General features: G+C 42.3%; 1 protein-coding gene and 1 pseudogene across 4 annotated transcripts in view; both read right to left on the bottom strand.

Moving 5' to 3' along the window:
• CYLD (CYLD lysine 63 deubiquitinase) overlaps positions 1 to 11,338 on the bottom strand; it is a 29,879-nt gene extending 18,541 nt beyond the window's left edge. For 2 of the 4 annotated variants that reach the window (XM_061594720.1, XM_061594722.1), the window contains exons 1-5: positions 10,912 to 11,337; positions 5,748 to 6,421; positions 5,100 to 5,402; positions 3,647 to 3,752; positions 473 to 568 (exon numbers count right to left, since the gene is read on the bottom strand). In XM_061594720.1, the coding sequence (XP_061450704.1) occupies positions 473 to 568; positions 3,647 to 3,752; positions 5,100 to 5,402; positions 5,748 to 6,257 (1,015 nt within the window). In that variant the 5' untranslated portion in view covers positions 6,258 to 6,421; positions 10,912 to 11,337. Of the gene's footprint in view, positions 1 to 472; positions 569 to 3,646; positions 3,753 to 5,099; positions 5,403 to 5,747; positions 6,422 to 10,911 lie in introns of all 4 variants that reach the window. The other 2 variants (XM_061594721.1, XM_061594723.1) reach the window with 2 other exon arrangements.
• An 8,165-nt stretch (positions 11,339 to 19,503) lies between these two features.
• Positions 19,504 to 19,622, bottom strand: LOC133369437 (5S ribosomal RNA; annotated as a pseudogene).

The following is a 19,622-nucleotide window of genomic DNA, read 5'->3' as shown; positions in this document are numbered from 1 at the left end:
CCTTTCGCCATCATTTAGCTCCACAGAGTTATGGCTGTGAAGCAGGTCACTATTCTTCCATTTTACAGATGGACGACTGAGGCCAAGAGCTTAACATGAGATTGCAAAGTCAGCAAAACCAAGCATAGCATTTTTCCTACATGCCCACACATAGGCTATTCAAGCACTCAATCCGGGCGAAGGAGAAAGAATCTGGCTACCAAACAAGGATGAGAGAGCAGGATCCTCAGAAAGGTTTTAAAATATGGACAAAAAGTCCTCATTCATATCCTAACAATGCAGGAAAAGGTAGCAGCTTGTTACACATTCCAAGTGTTGGAAAGCCACTGTTGTAGAAAACATGTGTAGGACCAGGTCAAAAGTCAACTGCTTCTGAACTCCCACTTCAAAGAGACTGCATGTAGCAATTCTCATGTACAAGGGGCAAGAGAAACACCCAGCATTTCACTAAACAGCAGTTGAGCAAAAGTACCTGCAGACTTTGGCTTACTGTGATTGAATCCTTTATCGCAGCCACTTCTAGAGGTAAAGGCAAGTTTGGGAGGTCTCCTATCCTGAGACACAACCTCTGAAATAGAGCAGAAGTTGTAGATATTTTACAACACAGCACAGTACAAAGTTTAGATGCATTGGCTTTAAAGCATCAGTTTGGTACAAAATAGACATCCCTTTAGGCTATAAAACAAGTCACAGTAATACATGCGAAGCCCAGCATCTCTTTCAAGTAGTTATGCATACAAAACCTTCTTCAGATGCAGGTATAATAAGCAGGTATAGGGAAGCATTATCTCTTGGGGCACATAAGCAATATGTAGGGCTGCTACAACTATTCACGTATACTTTTCTTTTCTTTTTAGTGCATTGGGATATCTTTTATATAGCTCTTCCCGGATTTCAGGGCTTACACCATTTTACTTACAGTGGAGCAAAACGCATTTTAGTTAGATTTGTTCTCACAGCAAAGTTACGTAAAAGAAGCTTTAGCATTCATTTCCTCCCCGTTCAATTCTGGTGAACGTTGGAAAGCCCAGTATTGAGAGATAATACAGACAAAGAAAAAATTGCAAAGCAATCATGGGCTTCAAGGTTATTTTATTTGCTTTGCATGCAGTTTGGAAGCAACACATACTTTTGTTTAGTTTCACAACTCATAATTTGCCTGACATAACAAATAGGAAGAAGGGTTGCCAAAAAAAAAAGAGATAAAAAGAGATAAAAGCTCCTCCCTATCATCAAAATAAACTTTTTTTCTCTTTTTTCTGGAGATATGATTGAATTAAAGGAGGGGAGAGAGAGATTGAGAGAAAAAGATGAAGACTAGGCATGCATGAAAAAGCAGTAATTTCAGTAAGAAAAATATTCTGCTTTTTGCTAATGGGACCCCTCTCCAAAATAGCATGATATCATGTACACATAAAATTGCTATTTCCTCTGCATAACATCTGAGGACTTTTAACCATGCCAGATATCTATTAAAGAGTTTAAATGAAAATGTGTCTTCATGTTTCATAATCAGAACATACATTTTAACCAAGTTGCCCCTTGGGAATAGCACTATTAACACACTTCAGTTACTTTCACTGGAGTACGTTAGCTTATCTCTAGCCAGCCAGACCAGAAAACATCTTCTGGGGAAAGAGTGATCTTTCAAGGAAAATGTATTAGTAGTTTTTTAAAAAAAGAAGCAAAGCGTTGCCTCAAGATTTTACAAAACAAGCATGCTTAAAATGGTAATCACTGTTTTGCCTGTCTTCCAATTAGAGTCCCATTTTATCACAAAAAAAGGTTTTGAAGCGCACATCTTTAATTTTCATGTGAACATTTATTCTGATGTTCTCTAAAGCTATTGTACAGCGCAGCCCCTGCTGCATCCTATCCCTTAAGAATACACTGCAGTGATGCACCCACCCAGGTTAGCCCCAAGAAGTCTTTGAAAGGTGTTAGTTGCACTTGCAACTTCCTATTGCAGGAAGCAAACCCCTCCTCTGTCAATAGCCTGGCCTCCCTTTTAAATCCTGGCTTCCCTTCCCCTGGTTATCCCTGGACTTCTGACACTCTCCTGTCTCACGAGACTGCTACACAACATTCCATTCCCCCTGGCAAACAATCCATGACCCTTTCTGTTCAGCACCAGGGCCAAAACAAGGAGTGACCAGCAAACTAGGACATTTTCTCCATTCCTCCCCACTCCGATGTGGCAACCTAGCAGATCCTGCCTGGGCAAATCACCATCCTCCTCCTGTTCAGGCAGGCCATTTCTTAACCCTGCACATGGTCAAAAGGCCAAACAAGGAAAGCTTCCATATTCTAGCCGCACATGCAGCATATAAGTGACCAAGCCATTAGAGCTTCTGAACAGAAAATGTAGCACTCTTAATAACAGGGAGGAAAGAACAGATTGCCTGCAGTTCCAAGCACTACTCACAAATGCCAATTCTTTTGTCAGAGCATATGTGGGCATCACTGGAACATATTCCTTTGAAGAAAGTGTAAGAAAACAATCCAATGCACAATGCCCTTCATATTAAGCAAATACTACCATGTGGCGTAGTGGTTAAGGTGTTGGACTACGACCTGGAAGACCAGAGTTCGAATCCCCACACAGCCATGAAGCTCACTGGGTGGCCTTGGGCCAGGCACTGCCTCTCAGCTTCATGAAAACCCTATTCATAGGATCGCCATAAGTCGGAATCGACTTGAAGGCAGTACATTTACATTTACTGCATGAAACCTGCAGAACGACCTGGAGAGGCATTTATGTATTATTTTTCCACTATCGAATGGGCTTTAAAATAGTCTGACAGTCACATAATTAAGTACACTCATTTGCTAGTGACAAGTAAGGACAGTTATCCTCGTTCCTTACCATACACACTACATAGTACAGCAGTAAAATTCCCCAACCGAGAGAGCCCATGACACATCACAGCGGCCCTGAGCCCTCACCCTCCAAGTCCTAACACCAGGAGAGGGCAGAGGAAACCAGCAATGCCATAAGGCAAAAGGAAAGTACTTCTTCACAGAGTGCATAGTTAGGCTATGGAATTCACTCCCATAGGAGGCAGTGATGGCCCCCAACCTGGATGGCTTTAAATGAGGATTAGACAAATTCATGGAGGATGAGGCTATAATGCTTACTAACCCTGATGGATATCCTCTGCTTCCATGGTTGGAGGAAGCATACCTCTAAATACCAGCTGCTGGAAACCACAGGAAGAGGGAGTGCTCTTGTGCTCAGGACCTGCTAATGGATTTCCCACAGGCATTTGGTTGGGCACTGTGAGACCAGGATCCTGGACAGGCCATTGCCCTGGTCCAGCAGGCTCTTCTTATGTTAATGCAGCACTATGTTGCTATGGCACTTTATGGTGAGGTGGGAAGAGGGGATATGCACTCACAGAGGCATGGAAGACTCCAAAGGGGATATCCAGAAATAAAAGGAAATGTGGGCTAGCAAGGTGAGACAGCAAAGCAACATAAGGCGGTAGTATAGTCAATAAATGGACTAGTGGATTTGTTCCCCAGTAAAGACATTTCAAACAAAGGGTTCACTGCTAAGCAACATTAAAACTAGGATAGGATACAGGGACGTATGCTCTGGGGTTTGCCAACTCTTTTTAAAAAAGACAAAACATACAAAGCATACCTGGGATAACATCATTGATATGCAAGAGAAGTGTGCTTTCAACACTTGCAAAACTGCAGAGCTGTTGACCATTGTATCTTCCATCCCAATTTCCAATTGGATTGTCCTAGAAGTCATTTTAAACACTGTTACATGTTGCCTAAGAGAAGCCTGAAGATATTCAAGAAAGCATCTACAAGATTCAATTAAAGGTCTTGGCTACATGCAGCCCAGACAGAAAGCAACAAACTTTCACAAGAAATGCAAATACTTGCTCCACAACAACATGTCAACATAGTGCTCGTGCTGTCATTTTGTCTTCCACATTTAGAGAAACAGCTTGCATTCTGCAATATTGTTTGGTTACAAATGTGCCACACACATTCATACACTGATGACAGCAACATTTAAAGAAAAAAATCCTCCCAAGTGGTGGGAGAAAAACCATGCAAAGTTTGTCAGCAACACAGAAGGTCCACAACTGACGCCATTCACAAAAAGTACATAAATGGCCTTTATGCCTGAAGGATATATTTTACCTCATGCCCCTTCTATGATGAGCTTCCGGGCCTTGAAGACCTGGCTCTTCGGGCAGGCTTTTGGGGTGGGTTAGATTTTATCTTCATTGTTTTTAGATTTTTAATGTCTATGTATTGTATGCCTATGTTGTACATTGTCCAGAGTGGCTGGACAGCCAGCCAGATGGGCGACGAATAAATTCAATAAATAAATAAATAGTATAAAGAGGCAGCTTCCAGTACTGAGAAGACTTGCCTATTTCCTTACTAAACAGCAAGGGTAAACAAGTACATTCCTTTAATACTTCTCATGCAAATTAATTTTTGCCATGCTGCATACCTACTAATATTTGAAAAGTTTAATAGTTCAGTTTTTTCTCTTTTTTATTTCAAAGCCCCAGTAAGTCTTTGGTTTCAAAAACAAGGAGGAGGAAGATGAGGATCAGCATGTGTTACTAAAGTGCTTGGGAACTTCACCCTTAAAGATAACATATAAATTTGTATTTTTCCTGCAGGCAAAAACTGACATGGCCATATTTTCAGAGGAAAACTGAGAAAGCAGTGCCAAGCTTCAAATGTTATTTAACAAATTAGAAGCAATTCAGAATAGAGATATTTTGCCTGATCAGTTTCAAGTAAGATTTAGTAAGGCCCTGTAAATAAGCCCACAGAAGTTACTAGCATATAAAATGAATTTACTAGCCTGTCTAACATGGATACACATGAGCAATCATATGCGGCCCAACAAAGAAAAAATAAAACTTCAGTATAGCTGTATTGTCTGATCCCCTGGAGGAGATTCTTTCTTGACATGGATGATCAGGCAGGAGCTGATTGCACATAGCAGTCAAGAGCCATAAGTAGCTTGCCAATATTCCACTTCTCCCCACCACTATTGCATGTACTTCTATTTAACACACATGCAAAAAGTTATAAGAATCAGGTGAATTTCTTACCATGTCCACTCCAACAACGTAGCCTAAACTCTCGTTTCCTGGTAAGACATCACAGAATATAACTGTCCCATACTCTATATTCTTTCCTATCTTCACAGAAACCCTGGAGTTGAGTTCCAAAGGAGGAAGTTCTACCTGCATTGAGTCAACTGGAGCTGCATAGTCATTTTCCAGCTCATTGTCATCATCTTCCATCAGCTCTAGTTTGTCTAGTGCAACAAACACTCCACAGTCCTCGTCACATCTGAACAGCTGTTTGCCTTGGTACTGTCCATCAGTAAAACCCTGACCACGACCTTCTTCCTACGTTTGCAGGAGAAAAAAACACAGCTCATTAAGTACTGTCACAGGAGTAACTAGGTCTTAGGGGAGATCCAGGTTCAAACCCCTGCTCAGTTATGAAGTTCAGTGGGTGATCTTATGATACACATTCGCTCTCTTAGCCCAACTGACCTCACAAGCTGGTTGTGAGGATAAAGTGGTGTGGGAAACTACATGCTCCACCCTGAACTCCTCAGGCAAGACATGGTATACAAATGCAATAGATACATCAAAGACTAATACTGTCCATCTTTTCAGAATGTTTCTCCATCATCATACAAAGTCTGTTTGACCCAATGTGTAGTTTTATTTTTTTTAAAAACTTACCAGAAGCTCCACTCCAAAAAATATCCCAGAGAGCGACCTTTCTTGTATCAAGGGTCCTCTAAAGCGAACAACTCCAGGATACTTCTCATCTCCTGATCGCAGTTGTACTTTCACCGGTGAGCCAACATCAATGTGGAGACCCTTGCTCAGTCTGCCTTTGCTTTTAAATATACTGTATCGCTCCTCACAATTGGTAATCGCCAACAGCAGCTCTGCTCGTTTCTCATCTATATCAACAACTTCTTTCTCGTCCACAAACAGAACTGCATGGGGCTGCTCCAAAATCTTGATTCCTATTTGCAATTTTTTGCTTTTAGATGAAGGGTTGCTTCTGGTGTGTCCTCCTGAAGGACGGTCTTGAACAAACTGACCTATGCTACCCTTGGGTACTTTTAATAGCTTTTGAGTCTGTTTGTCTATAATGCTGCATTCCTGGAGAAGCAAATAAAATATACGCTCTTCCCAGTAGGATGTGCTGCCTTTTTCTTGACTCCACAAACTTGAATTCATTGTGGGTCAAGATTTGTATGAATACAAAAAGGAATCTTCAAGACAGACAAGTTGCCAGCATAACTGTAAAGGAATTAGAAGCTCCCACTAAAAGGCCCCAGTTCCAGTAATGAGTTAATGATTCTTCATTCATGTCCTAGTAAGCTAAATCCAGAACAGATGACCTGGGCACAAAAATAAAAGATGGCATCAGCAGAAGCTAAAGGACGCCATAATAAGAGTAAAGCACAAGAAAACAAACCACTTTCAAAAGCAAACATCACTGATTTTTATAGACCTATGACAGCAACCAGCTGGCAAGAAAGAGAGACTTAGGTAGCCACAAAGGTCATGCTGAAGATTTCCTTTGCATAATAAAACTGACACTTCTATATTTTCTACTCATTCTCACTGCTGTGCGTTTATAAAGTTGGCCACATACTGTATAATTTATCTATATAATCCTTATTTACACCTTGAACAAATGCACAGCTGCTTCTGATCTGCTACTGCACATTCAGAATAGTTTTCCCAATAATAAAAGTGAATCCACCATGCAGGACTTGTTTATTTTTAGAAAGAGACGGACAACTAGGTATACATCATCCACAGCCCTGCAGCTGACTACAATGAAGATTCACAGAAGTGCATGTTTAATTTATTTGGGGATGTGCACAAAAGCAAGACACACGTGTATGATATCATGAAAACAGCAAGTAGGTTAACCATTTCTAGAAATAGGTTGGTGGCAGTGAGCTCCAAGGCCATCCCTCTGATTCAGTCAAAAGATGTTCTGTGCGAGGACATGTTTTCCAAACAAGCACAGAACAAAATAAATCAGAGAGGAAATGCCCAACCACTAGAGACTGAAAAGGTCACCAATGTGCTTTGTAGATTCCTTACAGCTAGTTTAGATGGAAAAGGATCCTCAGACCAAAACTGAGGGAGGATTAGAACTTATCTCCAACTTAGATACCATTAAACACACACTAGCATGCATAAACATTGCACACGTCTATTTAATTGTGTAATTGACTTGCCCTCATATATCCATTTAGGGATGAGGGAGAAATTCAAAGATCAGTTCATTTTAAAGGTGCACCTAGCTAATTCATGCTTTCAGAAACTATCTGCGAACTGAAACACAGCCATCCTTTAAATTTTACACTTCTCCCAATTTTACAATGCAGTTCTCCAGGCAAGGAATGTGTACAAAAATGCATTATATTTGGGAATATTGCTTTGAAAAACGTGCATATTACAAGAAAATCACACTAAAATGGATGATTTTTTTTTAAATCGCAGACTGTGGAAATTTGGAGGAATGAACTAAAGATTAGAAAGATGAGAAAATGACATTGACAGATTCATCCATTCCTGCTCTCTCTCTCTCCCCCCCCTCACTAATTTCAAAGGCATCTTCCGTAATCTTATAGGAAAAACTATCCAATATGGATGCATTATTATATTACGCAACAGTGGCAGAGCCTTGACTACACATACTGGTCTGCCCCATATGTGTGTGTATGTGTGTTGAGAGTGCAACTGAAAATATCAAGGAATATCCACTAGTATTACCACCATACTTCAACCCCATAAGTCCTTTTTCACCCCCAGACAAAGATGCCAGATGTGAGCCTAGCTGGGAGGAAAAGCAAGGTGATGGATTTAACACACGACACAATCACACCTTCGCTGATTTAAGTTGCTTACTCCCCAGAGGTATTTGAAGTATCCAGTCTGCTACCATCATGTGCAGCTTGGTGCTTATTTAACTGTGTCAAAGAATAGAGTACTTCTGGGCAAATAACATTACTTGTACCAGACCTATATGAATGGGACTGTCTTCATCCCATTTTATATAAGCTTAGATGGTGTTTTCAGAAATGAGGAAAGTATGTAGGACTGCCGCAATAAATAAGGGCTACAATTAGTTTAGACCTGCAAAACTACACATCCAACAAACTAGTCTCTGGAAAAGCTTTTTGAATAGGCGCCCCATGACAGATAAGATTATCAGAAGAGCCCTGCTGAATCAGACCAAAGGCCCATCTAGTACACTATCTCATTCTCACAGCGGCCAACCAGATGCCTATGGAAAGCCCACAAGCAGGACACGAGAACAGCAGCATTCTCCCCATTCATGTTCCCTAACAAGGGCCATTCAGAGACATACTGCCTCTGATATTAGAGGCAATATATAGCCAACCTTTTTTTATTTTACTAACTACCAAGAACAATTTGGTGTCATCAGCAAATCTGGCACCCTCACTGCTCAACCCCTAATTCCAGGCAATTTATGAACAAGCTAACAAGCACTGATTCCAATACAGATCCTTGGGGGACTCCACTTCTTATATTCCTCCATTGTGAAAACTGTCCATTTATTCCTACTCTGTTTCATGTTCTTTAACTGATCATCAACCCATAAGAGGACTTGTCCTCTTATTTACTAAGCCTACTTGGCAGTCTTTAGTTTTTGATAAAGTCTCCCACTAAAGTCCAAGCACACAATTATCTACTGGATTACCCCAGACACAAATGTGAAAACTGAAGCCATGGGCCCACTGAGTACAAAGTTCTAGCCACTTAAGTACACTTTTACATATCACCACATAATCACCTTGTTTTTATTTATTTATTTTATTTATTACATATATATCCCGCCCTTCCCCCCAGAAGGAGCCCAGAGCAGCAAAGATAAGCTGCCCTTAAAATGTTCTCCCAACCGTGGCGAGATCCGCTCCTACGGTTGGGAAAATATCTAAAAGGTACACCCACATAGGGGAGACTGGTCACATGGCTCTTTCCTATATTATTCCCAAACAGCCCAAGAGTCCAGAGGCACAAAACATAATAATGGCTACTAATTTAGATCACTTTTCAAAAAAGTTAGTCAACATCTTTCAGGCATGTTGAAATGTGTACACCTGAAAATATGTGAATGAGACAAACCAGTGTTGGAAACAGAATGCTGCATGGATTTTGATGTGTTCTGCAAAACAGTTATGTTCTTAGTTCCGTCCAACTTGCTTCTTCCAAAAACAGGCCTTGGGTTGCTATTTTGTAAATACACAATTACTAAGCGAGCTGACATATGGGGAAAAGTTAGTTATTATTGGTTACATACAGTATGCATCCAAGAGCCAGTGTGGTGTATGTTAAGGTGTTGGACTACAACCTGGGAGACCAGGGTTCGAATCCTCATACAACCATGAAGCTCACTGGGTGACCTTGGGCCAGTCACTGCCTCTCAGCCTCAGAAGGAGGCAATGGTAAAACCACCTCTCAATAACGCCTACCATGAAAACCCTATTCATAGGGTCACCATAAGTCGGGATTGACTTGAAGACAGTCCATTTCCATTTACAATATGCATCCTACCCTTCCACTAACAAACTCAAACAACACTTTATACTCATCAAAAAATGTGCCAATGGTTACTAACTCAAGTAATTTTTAAAGTCTGAGTTGCTGATATCTACTATTGGTCAAGATTGTACATTTCAATAAGGCACAAATGCAGCACTGAAGACTGGATGCTGAGGACAAACCACGAGGAAAGGCCATCACTTGTACGCTCCGCTGGTGAGTTACCCGGAAGCATCTTGTGGGGCTGTTGTTGGAAGGAAGATGCTGGATTTTGGTCTGATCCAGCAAGGCAGTCCTTATTTTCTTAAGACAAGAATAAAAGAAAAAACTAGAAAGTTAAGTGCTATTCACCATGCGTAGCCAGTACTCTCAGAACGCAGGACGCTGCCTTATATAATTGGCCTATCCAGCTCAATATTGCCCATACTTACTGGCCACAGCTCTCCATGGTTTCGGAGAGGGGTCTTCCCCAACTGCACCAGGTGATGCCAGGGATTGAACCTAGGGCCTTGTGGATACAATGGCGTTTTCTCTCTCTCTCTTTGTTTGGAGAGCATTCGGGACAAGTGGGTGACTAATCTTGATGAGGTGGTTTAGTGATTATTCTTTCTTTCTCATCTTCATCTTGTATATTAAATATTTTTTTAAAAAAAAAAACAGCCAGCTTAGGTGAGGGTGACAAGCCAGGGGGGGGAAGATGAATGAGAGCTTTTTGGCAGAGGCACCTTCACTATGAACTTCTCTCCCTGTAGAAGTTTAGCAGGTCAAATCTAATTTTAGTTTTATGAAATTGATGAAAGCTTATACCAGCAGGCATTTGGGAGTGGGAGGCAAAGTTACATTTTAATAATATGAGGTTGTTTTATTTGTGGCCAATTTTATGTTTATACTGGTTTTACAACGTTATGGTTTTTATATTGTTTATTTTTGGCATTGTGTTTTATTGTTGTTTTATGGTAACATTATAAATGACCTGGTGGAGGATTTGGAAACCCATGAACAGGGAAGCAATAGCCCTTCCTCATTCTAACATAATCATCGGTAGAATCCAATGTTAGCCAGACTCAGATTAGACTCAATGAAAGGAATGAGCATGGCTAATTTAGGCCTGTTAATTTCAATAGATCGACTTCGAGTAAAAGTTAGCTGGATAAAAGAAAGATTAAAGGGAAAGGATTTCTCTCCCTCCTTCCCCAGACTCCGCAGAAGCCGCTCGATTATCGATGTTCATCTCCAAGAATGCTACTCGCCAGAACAGGCTGCAATTCTCCTCCCCACGCACACCAGCCAGTCCGCCACTCACCGTTCCGCACCCGGCCCAGGGCCGCCGCAAGAATGACCATCTTTCTCTCCCCGCTCTTCCCGGTCGAGGCCGTCGTCGTCGTCGTCGCCGACGCCCCACTGAGGGGCTCCTTGCGTTTCCCCGCCCCCCGGCCTCAGGGGTTCCTCACAGCGACAGCGCTACCCCTCGCCCCCCGCCGCCTCCGCCGCCTCTTCATCCTTTTCCCCATCCTTCTTCCCTCAGAGGTGCAGGCAGCGGCTTCAAGGCGTACACCCTACCCTGCTGCTATATGCCACCTCGTCCTCCCACCTCCTGTCACTACGCGGCCAGCAGGTTCGACGCGGCGATATGTATTCTTCCTGACTATTAGCTGCTCGCCACCGCTCTTACTCTCGGCCGACGAGAGAATTTCCACCCCAAGTTCGGTTGGAGGAGCAGCAAAAGAGCCAGCCGGATTGGCTGACGAGACTTATTCCTGCCTCCTTAGTGGTTGAAAAAGGGAAGCGGACCCGCCTCTCCGCCAATAAGAGAGAAGATATGCTGGCTAAATTGGCTGAATCATCTGTGCTCCCGCCCACATCCTTTTCAGGTTATTATGAAAGGGATGGAGAAAAAGTGGACGATGGTTTTAATTGGATAAAATCTTCCCGGCCCCCGATAGCTATTGGTTGCAGAGGGATAAAAAACAATTGAGTGCCTAAAGAGCTTAGGTAGGGGGTTGGTGTGTGTTTTTTTTTATGCGTAGATTACTGGAGCTTGCTAGAACAGGCACAAAATTTGTTAAAATTAATTTATTTATTCTATTTTTTTTAAAGCAGATACTTTTTAAAAATGCTTCGAGAGAAATGTGTTCATTGCATTTAAGTCTTTATAAAAATCTGAATACCAATGTAAAGACATATCTCTACATTGTATTGTGCAAATGGCATGTACTGTACCTAGAACTCAAATTTTTTCATCTTGCCTGCTTATCATCTTCAACCTATGGACTGCATCAGAGGGGGGGAAATGAAACGGTAGTCCATTTGCTAACAGCAACCAGAATATTAAGTTGCCAGAACTGGGGAAATCACATTACAGTACTACATTTTATAGATCTCTTCCAGGCATCAGTACTCAGGGAGGGAAGGGTGTAGCCTGATGAGAGTGTGTGACCTGAAAGAGTTCCAGGGACCACACAGAGAGTTCAGAGGACTGCATTCAACCCTTAGGCCTGAAGTTCCTCAACCCTGCCTTAGGAATATTTTGTTGTTGTTATGTGCCTTCAAGTCAGTTATGACTTATGGCAACCCTATGAATCAGTGACCTCCAACGGCATCTGTCATGAACCACCCTGTTCAGATCTTATAAGTTCAGGTCTGTGACTTCCTTTAAGGAATTAATCCATCTGTTGTTTGGCCTTCCTCTTTTTCTACTCCCTTTGGTTTTTCCCAGCATTATTGTCTTTTCTAGTGAATCGGGTCTTCTCATTATGTGTCCAAAGTATGATAACCTCAGTTTCATCATTTTAGCTTCTAATGATAGTTCTGGTTTAATTTGTTCTAACACCCAATTATTTGTCTTTTTCGCAGTCCATGGTATGTGCAGAGCTCTCCTCCAACACCACATTTCAAATGAGTTGATTGATTGATTTTTATTTACGGTGATAGACCAAACTGAACATATACAAATACACAAATGCACAACAATACTTAAAAGAAGCATTAAACATAATCACGCTTGTAAGATACCCTCTTACTACATATTAAAACAATAAGTTTAAAATATTAGAATTAAAAAGAGTTGTTTAATCATTGATTTTCGACACTCAATAGCTGCTGCAAAAAAGCTGGCTACTTTTACTGTGACCTGGGGGTTCCGGACAGATATCAAATACTCTAAATAAAATAAATCCAAAATGAGTTGATTTTTCTCCTATCCGCTTTTTTCACTGTCCAACTTTCACATCCATAGATAGAGATTGGGATAAAGTCATGGTCTGAGTGATTTTAGTCTTCAGTGATACATCCTTCCATGTGAGGACCTTTTCTAGTTTTCTCATAGCTGCCCTCCCCAGTCCTAGCCTTCTTCTGATTTCTTGACTATTGTCTCCAATTTGGTTAATGGCTATGCCAAGGTATTGGTAATCTTTGACTAGTCAACTTGAAAGTTACATAAATCTTCTGTTGTCATTACTTTAGTCTTCTTGACATTCAGCTGTAGTCCTGCTTTTGTGCTTTCCTCTTTAACTTTCACCAGCATTCGTTTCAAATCATTACTGGTTTCTGCTAAGAGTATGGTATCGTCTGCATATCATAAATTATTGATGTTTCTCCTCCAATTTTCACACCTCCTTCATCTTGGTCCAATCCCGCTTTCCATATGATATGTTCTGCGTACAGATTAAACAAATAGGGTGATAAAATACAACCCTGTCTCACACCCTTTCCGATGGGGAACCAATCGGTTTCTTCATATTCTGTCCTTACAGTAGCCTCTTGTCCAGAGTATAGGTTGCGTATCAGAACAATCAGGTGCTGTGGCACCCCCATTTCTTTTAAAGCATTCCATAGTTTTTCATGATCTACACAATCAAAGGCTTTGCTGTAATCTATAAAGGACAGGGTGATTTCCTAGGACTGTGTGTTAGGTTGCAGTGACTGAAATATTTATTTCCTTGACATACGGAACAGCTGGCAAGGCTAGGTGGGTTGATGCAGCTTAGGTCCCATACATTTAAAGCAGCATCATACTACTCTAAACAGTCATGGCTTCCCCCAAAGAATCCTGGGAACTGTAGTTTGTGAAGGGTGCTGAGAGTTGTTAGGAGACCCCTCTTCCCCTTACAAAGCTACAATCCTCACGGTGGCTTAACAATCACTCCCTCTTCCAAGGGAGCTCTACCTCTGTGAGGGGAATAGGGATCTTCTAACAACTCTTAGCACGTTTAATAAACTATAGTGCAGATGGAGCCTTAGGTTTTTGATATAATGAGCTTCATCTGTTTTATATGGCTGCCTTTATTATTCAACCACAACCACAATGAATTTTCAGGTGGGAGCAGGGTAGATTTGAAATCTCTGTCAATGGATGTGAAAGCTGGACAGTGAAAAAAGCGGATAAGAGAAAAATAAACTCATTTGAAATGTGGTGTTGGAGGAGAGCTTTGTGCATACCATGGACCACAGAAAAGACAAATAATTGGGTGTTAGAACAAATTAAACCAGAACTATCATTAGAAGCTAAAATGATGAAACTGAGGTTATCATACTTCTGACACATCACGAGAAGACATGATTCACTAGAAAAGACAATAATGCTGGGGAAAACAAGGGAGTAGAAAAAGAGGAAGACCAAACAAGAGATGGATTGATTCCATAAAGGAAGCCACAGACCTGAACTTATAGGTCTGAACAGGGTGGTTCATGACAGATGCTATTGGAGGTCACTGATTCATAGGGTCGCCATAAGTCGTAATCGACTTGAAGGCACATAACAACAACAAATCTATCAATAAGTATAGTCCTGGTGGGACACTTTAAATCCAGATTTTGGCACTTAATCACTAGCAGTTATATATAGCACCTTCTGACTGTGCAGTGCTCTTCACAGGCACTCAATCAGTAATCCTTGCTGAGTCAAGTATGTAGCTATCCATGGCCACCAATCTGGGCTGTGTGAAAAAGACTACGAACTTCCATCCATTCAGCGATAGCGAAATGAGTAACAGCAATTGCTCTGCTACCATTAAAAAGCAATCCATCAGATCTCACCATATTTATAGAATTTCACTCTCCCACAGCATTGAAAAGCCTTTACAAAACTGACGTTTCAGCAAATAGACACTTCTTACTCGGATGGCATGTTGCAGGAGGTGGGCAACTATTTTCAGCCCAAGGGCCACAATTGTTTGTGGGCAACCTTCTGGGTCCCACATGGCAGGGAAAAGTAAGCGGCCAATGGTTGTGACTCTTTCTTGGTACAGTAGGCTACCATCCAGCCATGCAAATATTAGAGGCTTATACATTCAAACATGGGCACACCCCCATCCAGGCTAGTGAGGGGCCTTACTGCAGCTCAAGGACATATTCTAGCCAGGCAAAAGCATGTGAGGAGCATATTAACTTACCCAAGGCCACTGGGAACTTGCTGGCTCACACCGTTAGCCCCTAATCCTGCACACACACCTAAGAAACTTGTCACCCATTTGGCTTACAGAAATTGTGGTGCACATGGAACCAATCAGATTTTGGGCTCTGTTATATGATCCAGTTTCCATGCGACGACAGCAAACAAGTGTGTCCAAGTCACTTTGCAACAGGACTCACTAACCACCAGAATTCACTCTAAAGTAGCATGAAGTTTAGAACAAAAATCACAGAGTTGGAAGAAGCCACAAAGGTCATCTAGTCCAACCCCTTGCCTTTGCAGAAAATCCACTACTACAGCAGCCCTGCAAGGTGGCCATCCACCATCAGCTTAAAAACCAACTTCCAAAGCAGTCTGTTCCACTGTCAAGCCTCTCATACCATCTGGCAGTTCTTTCTGCTGTTCAGTCAAAATCCCCTTTCATGTCATTTGAACCTTTGAGTTGGGGTGCTACTCTCCGGAGCAGTAGCCAACGTATTGCCCTCCATTTGTTTTGGACTACAACTCCCATCAGACCCAGCTGGCATGACCAATGGTCAGGGATGATGGGGGTTGTAATTCAACACCATCTGGAGGGCACTACATTGGTCACCCCTGCTCTGGAACAACAGAATGGAGATGTAGCCTCCTTATTTACAACAAGCTTTGAGCTACTGTAGTTACCAATATGAAATAAATATGTCCTGACATTTATTGAGAAGTTAGGCTTACACTTTTATTTATTTTTTATTACATTTATATCCCACCTTTCCTCCAAGGAACTCAAGAAAGTATATATAGCTCTCCTTCTCCCCATTTTATCCTCACAACAACCCTGCGTGGTAGGTTAGGCTGAGAGACAGTGACACACCGAAGTCACCCAGTGAGCCTCATGGCTGAGCGGGGATTTGAACCCTCGCCTCCCAGGTCCTGGTCCAACGCTCTAACCACTATACCACACTGGCTCCTTTTCCTTTTTTTGTGCACTTGCTGGCACATCTCCATCAATGTGGTGCTAGTATGCAAATTATTTGGACAAATGGCAAGAAAGTATTGGCTGAGAGGTGTCACAATGGCAGCACACAGTGACTGAGATGCCATGATCATATCATGGAGTCACAGAGCCTTGGTGTGTTGACTAATCAGGAATCTCCACCCAAGCCAGGAGGGTTTGTGGGTGTGGGGGGTTACCTGATGCTGAAAGAGTTTGGATTTAATTTGGATCTTGGTGGGTTGATCTGATTGGAAGTTGCTAATCTTGAGCTCAGCTGTCATTCCCCAGAGATAGTGGATGTAGCATCAAATGCTCAAAGCCAATGAGGACATCTAAGTACTTGAGCTGCTTCCAAGAGACTGTCATCTGCTGTCTTTCCTGTTTTAGGACAAAACGAAGGTACCAGATCTGCTTTCTGTTCTAGGGCTTGCTTAAAAAGGTATGGCAGGGCAGGGCTGACTTGAGGGACTCCTCCAAAGATTTACTTAGATCTGTGGATGAAGATCTGTTGATGGTACCACACAAGCATGTGGTTAAATATGATGCCACACAAGCATGTGCTTTTAGCACTGTGGCGCCAGTTCTCTGAAATTCTCTCCTCTTAAAAGCGAAGCAAGCCCCAACACTATTATGTTTTTGACATTGGTTGAAAACGTTTCGTTTTCTCCCAAGCCTTCCCAAATTAGCCTGTTTTATTTCTGCAGCTTTTCATTCTTGTTGCTTTTTCTGTCTTAGTATTGCTTTTGTATTCTGTACGATGCTTTATGTTCTGTTTCTGAACACCCCTTTTTATGCTGTCATATTTTTCAGTTGTCCTGTAGTTTGTGGAGTTGGTTTTTTATTGGAGATTGCAAGTTGCTTTGTGGAGGAAGTTCTTCAAAACGTGGGTTATAATTTTTTGAGTAGGAGAAGCATAACATGATCATAGCTCCAAGAGAGAAAGTTCAGCAACAACAACCTGCAATTGACTTGAGGGCAAAGAAGAGGCCTCCGGCTCCTAGAAGAGTCAGTAAAATCTTTCCAAAACAGAATTAGCATTGAACATTTGGGATACCGCAGAGATGGTCACATTAACTCATTTGAAATGGCCCAGTCAAGGTTTGAATAACATAGGCTTGTATATATTCAACTAAGGCTGCATCCAATACATGTCTACTCAGAAGTAAGCTCCATTGGGTTCAATGGGAATTACTCCCAAGCAAGCGTGTATTGCATTGCAGGCTAACTCCTATTCAGAGCAGACCCACTGAAACGACTGAACCTATGTTAATTATGTCTATTGTCTTCAGTTGGTCTCGTCTGAGTCGGACTTGCTTCGGCCACTCATTATGTTCATAACTGTCTAATGAAACAGGTTCTCCTTTATTAGATATTGGAACAAATCTGTTGGTTCTTGAGAAGCCCCTGAAAAGATGTGTGGTGGTTATTTTGGGATATCTATACACATATATACAATACCTCTATATGAATCCAGGATGCAATACTGCTCCTACAAAGGGTCCTTTTCTGTCTCAGAAAATCTATGTTCGTCAAAAACCATCTATATTAGAAAATCAAAACATAAAGCACCTTGACTTCTCAGAAAATTGGTGTTGTCTTGGAAACCACCCACTCCAGTTTGCCTCTTATTTTTTTTTATTAGGAGCTCAATATCTAAATATTTCTTTTTCTATTTGGAAAGTAGACCTGACTGCTATTCCCATAGCCAGAACCGCCTTGTGATGGCTGGAATTCGTACAGAGAATGGAAGACTAAAAGGACCTTACTCTGAGCAAGCAAGGCCTTCCTTATATTCTGAGGCATCCCTTAAACTAGGACTGGAGGACCTTTTGGCTATGAAGGGGTATTGATCATCAAATCAAATCAAATAACTTTATTATGGTCATAGACCAGCAAGTAAATATACATGTTTAAAATAAACAAGTTGCATTAAAAAAAATTCTGACAGACTCTATCTAGGATCAGATCTAAGTTTTATATAGACTTATAGGGTTATCAATGTTCTTCTGCAGAGAATGGCGGCAGCACAAAAGCTGGCTACTTTTGCTGATACTTGGGGAGTTTTATCAGAAAGAAGGTATTCCACATAAAATGCCTCATCTCTGCCAGGAATATTTTGTAAAATCGGGGTAATTAAAACAGATCGGTGATCGCGATAAAATGAACAGTACAATAAAACATGGCCTACAGTCTCCTCCTCACAGGGGCACGTCCGCTCAGCATAAGAATTTTTTTTAAACCTGCCATCCAACAGCGCCGAGGGCAAGATGTTAAATTGATCATCAGCAAAGTCAGTTGGGGGCCACAGCTGATGGGGCGGAGCCAAATCCAATGGTGGGTGGAGCCAAAAATGTACTGAATTTGTGGCATTATAGTTACCTAGCTTGCTCTCTCTCTCTCTCTCTCTCTCTCACACACACACACACACACACTACACCTCTCTTCCAACGTGGAAGCAATTTTCTGCAACTGGGAGACCAAAAATAGGCCCCTAGCATCCAAAAAGCCAGATGAAACTGAGGGCCACATGAAATGAGGCCAAGGACCACATGTGGACCTCAGGTCACTGCTTCCCAGCGCCAGACTGAAACTATTGCTGTTAGTGTTGTTATTATCACACTGATCACGTACATGGCCCTTTATGGAGTATAAGAGGACTGACCCATGCCCCAAGGGCCTTACAGTCTCAAAAATTCAGAAAGAACAGAGGAAGGGGAGGAAAATAGAAATAAGGGTAGACAGTGAAAGATTATGTAATGGTTTCATGCCCTATCCAGATGTTTAGTACTTACAGGCCCGGCACCAGCGGGCGGCCAGGTGGAGCATGGGCCAAGGGCCCCAGCCACTCCCAAGGGGTCCCTTGCCTAGATCTACAGGCTGGGGCTACGTCAGGTCATGGAGGGTGATTTTCGACTGCAAATCATGCCCCATATCCTCACACTGATTGCGGATCACTCCTGAGGGGCCCTGCTGAGATCTATGGGCTGGGAGGGTGGAGCTCCACAAGCCACAATGGCATTGAGTTGTGGGGTGTGATTGATAGCTGCAAATCACACCCTGCAACCCAACACTGATCACAGATAGCTCCCGAGGAGTCCCTGCCTAGATCTACAGGCCAGAGCAGTGAGGGTGGAGTTCCACCATGGTGTTGGGTCGCAAAGTATGATTTGCAGCTGCAAATCACGCCCAGCAACCTGACATTGATCGCAGACCCGGTGCTCCACCAGTCTCCCAGACAATGTGCCCCCTGCAGCTTGCACAAGCTTCCGCATCGTCACATCAATGTGTGCTGACATCATGACATGAGAGGTGGGACAGCCATGGGAGGGGGGGTTGGTGCCCAAGGGCCCACCCCAATCTGGCACCAGCCCTGGGTACTTACAAATTTGTTGTTGTTATATGCCTTCAAGTCGATTACGACTTACGGCGACACTATGATTCTTTTTTGGATATATTCTTACGGCTTTCATGGTAAAAGGTATTCAGAGGTGGTTTACCATTGCCTTCCTCTAAGCCTACGGCACCCGGTATTCCCAGGCAGTCTCCCATTCAAGTACTAACCAGGCCTGACCCTACTTAGCTTCCAAGATCACACAAGACTGGGTGTGTTCTGGGTAGCATGGCTGTCGGT

Source organism: Rhineura floridana, chromosome 13, assembly GCF_030035675.1.
Source record: "Rhineura floridana isolate rRhiFlo1 chromosome 13, rRhiFlo1.hap2, whole genome shotgun sequence".
Lineage (NCBI taxonomy): Eukaryota > Metazoa > Chordata > Lepidosauria > Squamata > Rhineuridae > Rhineura > Rhineura floridana.
The sequence above is the reverse complement of the archived record's forward strand: the minus strand, read 5'-3'. Positions and strand labels throughout refer to the sequence as shown.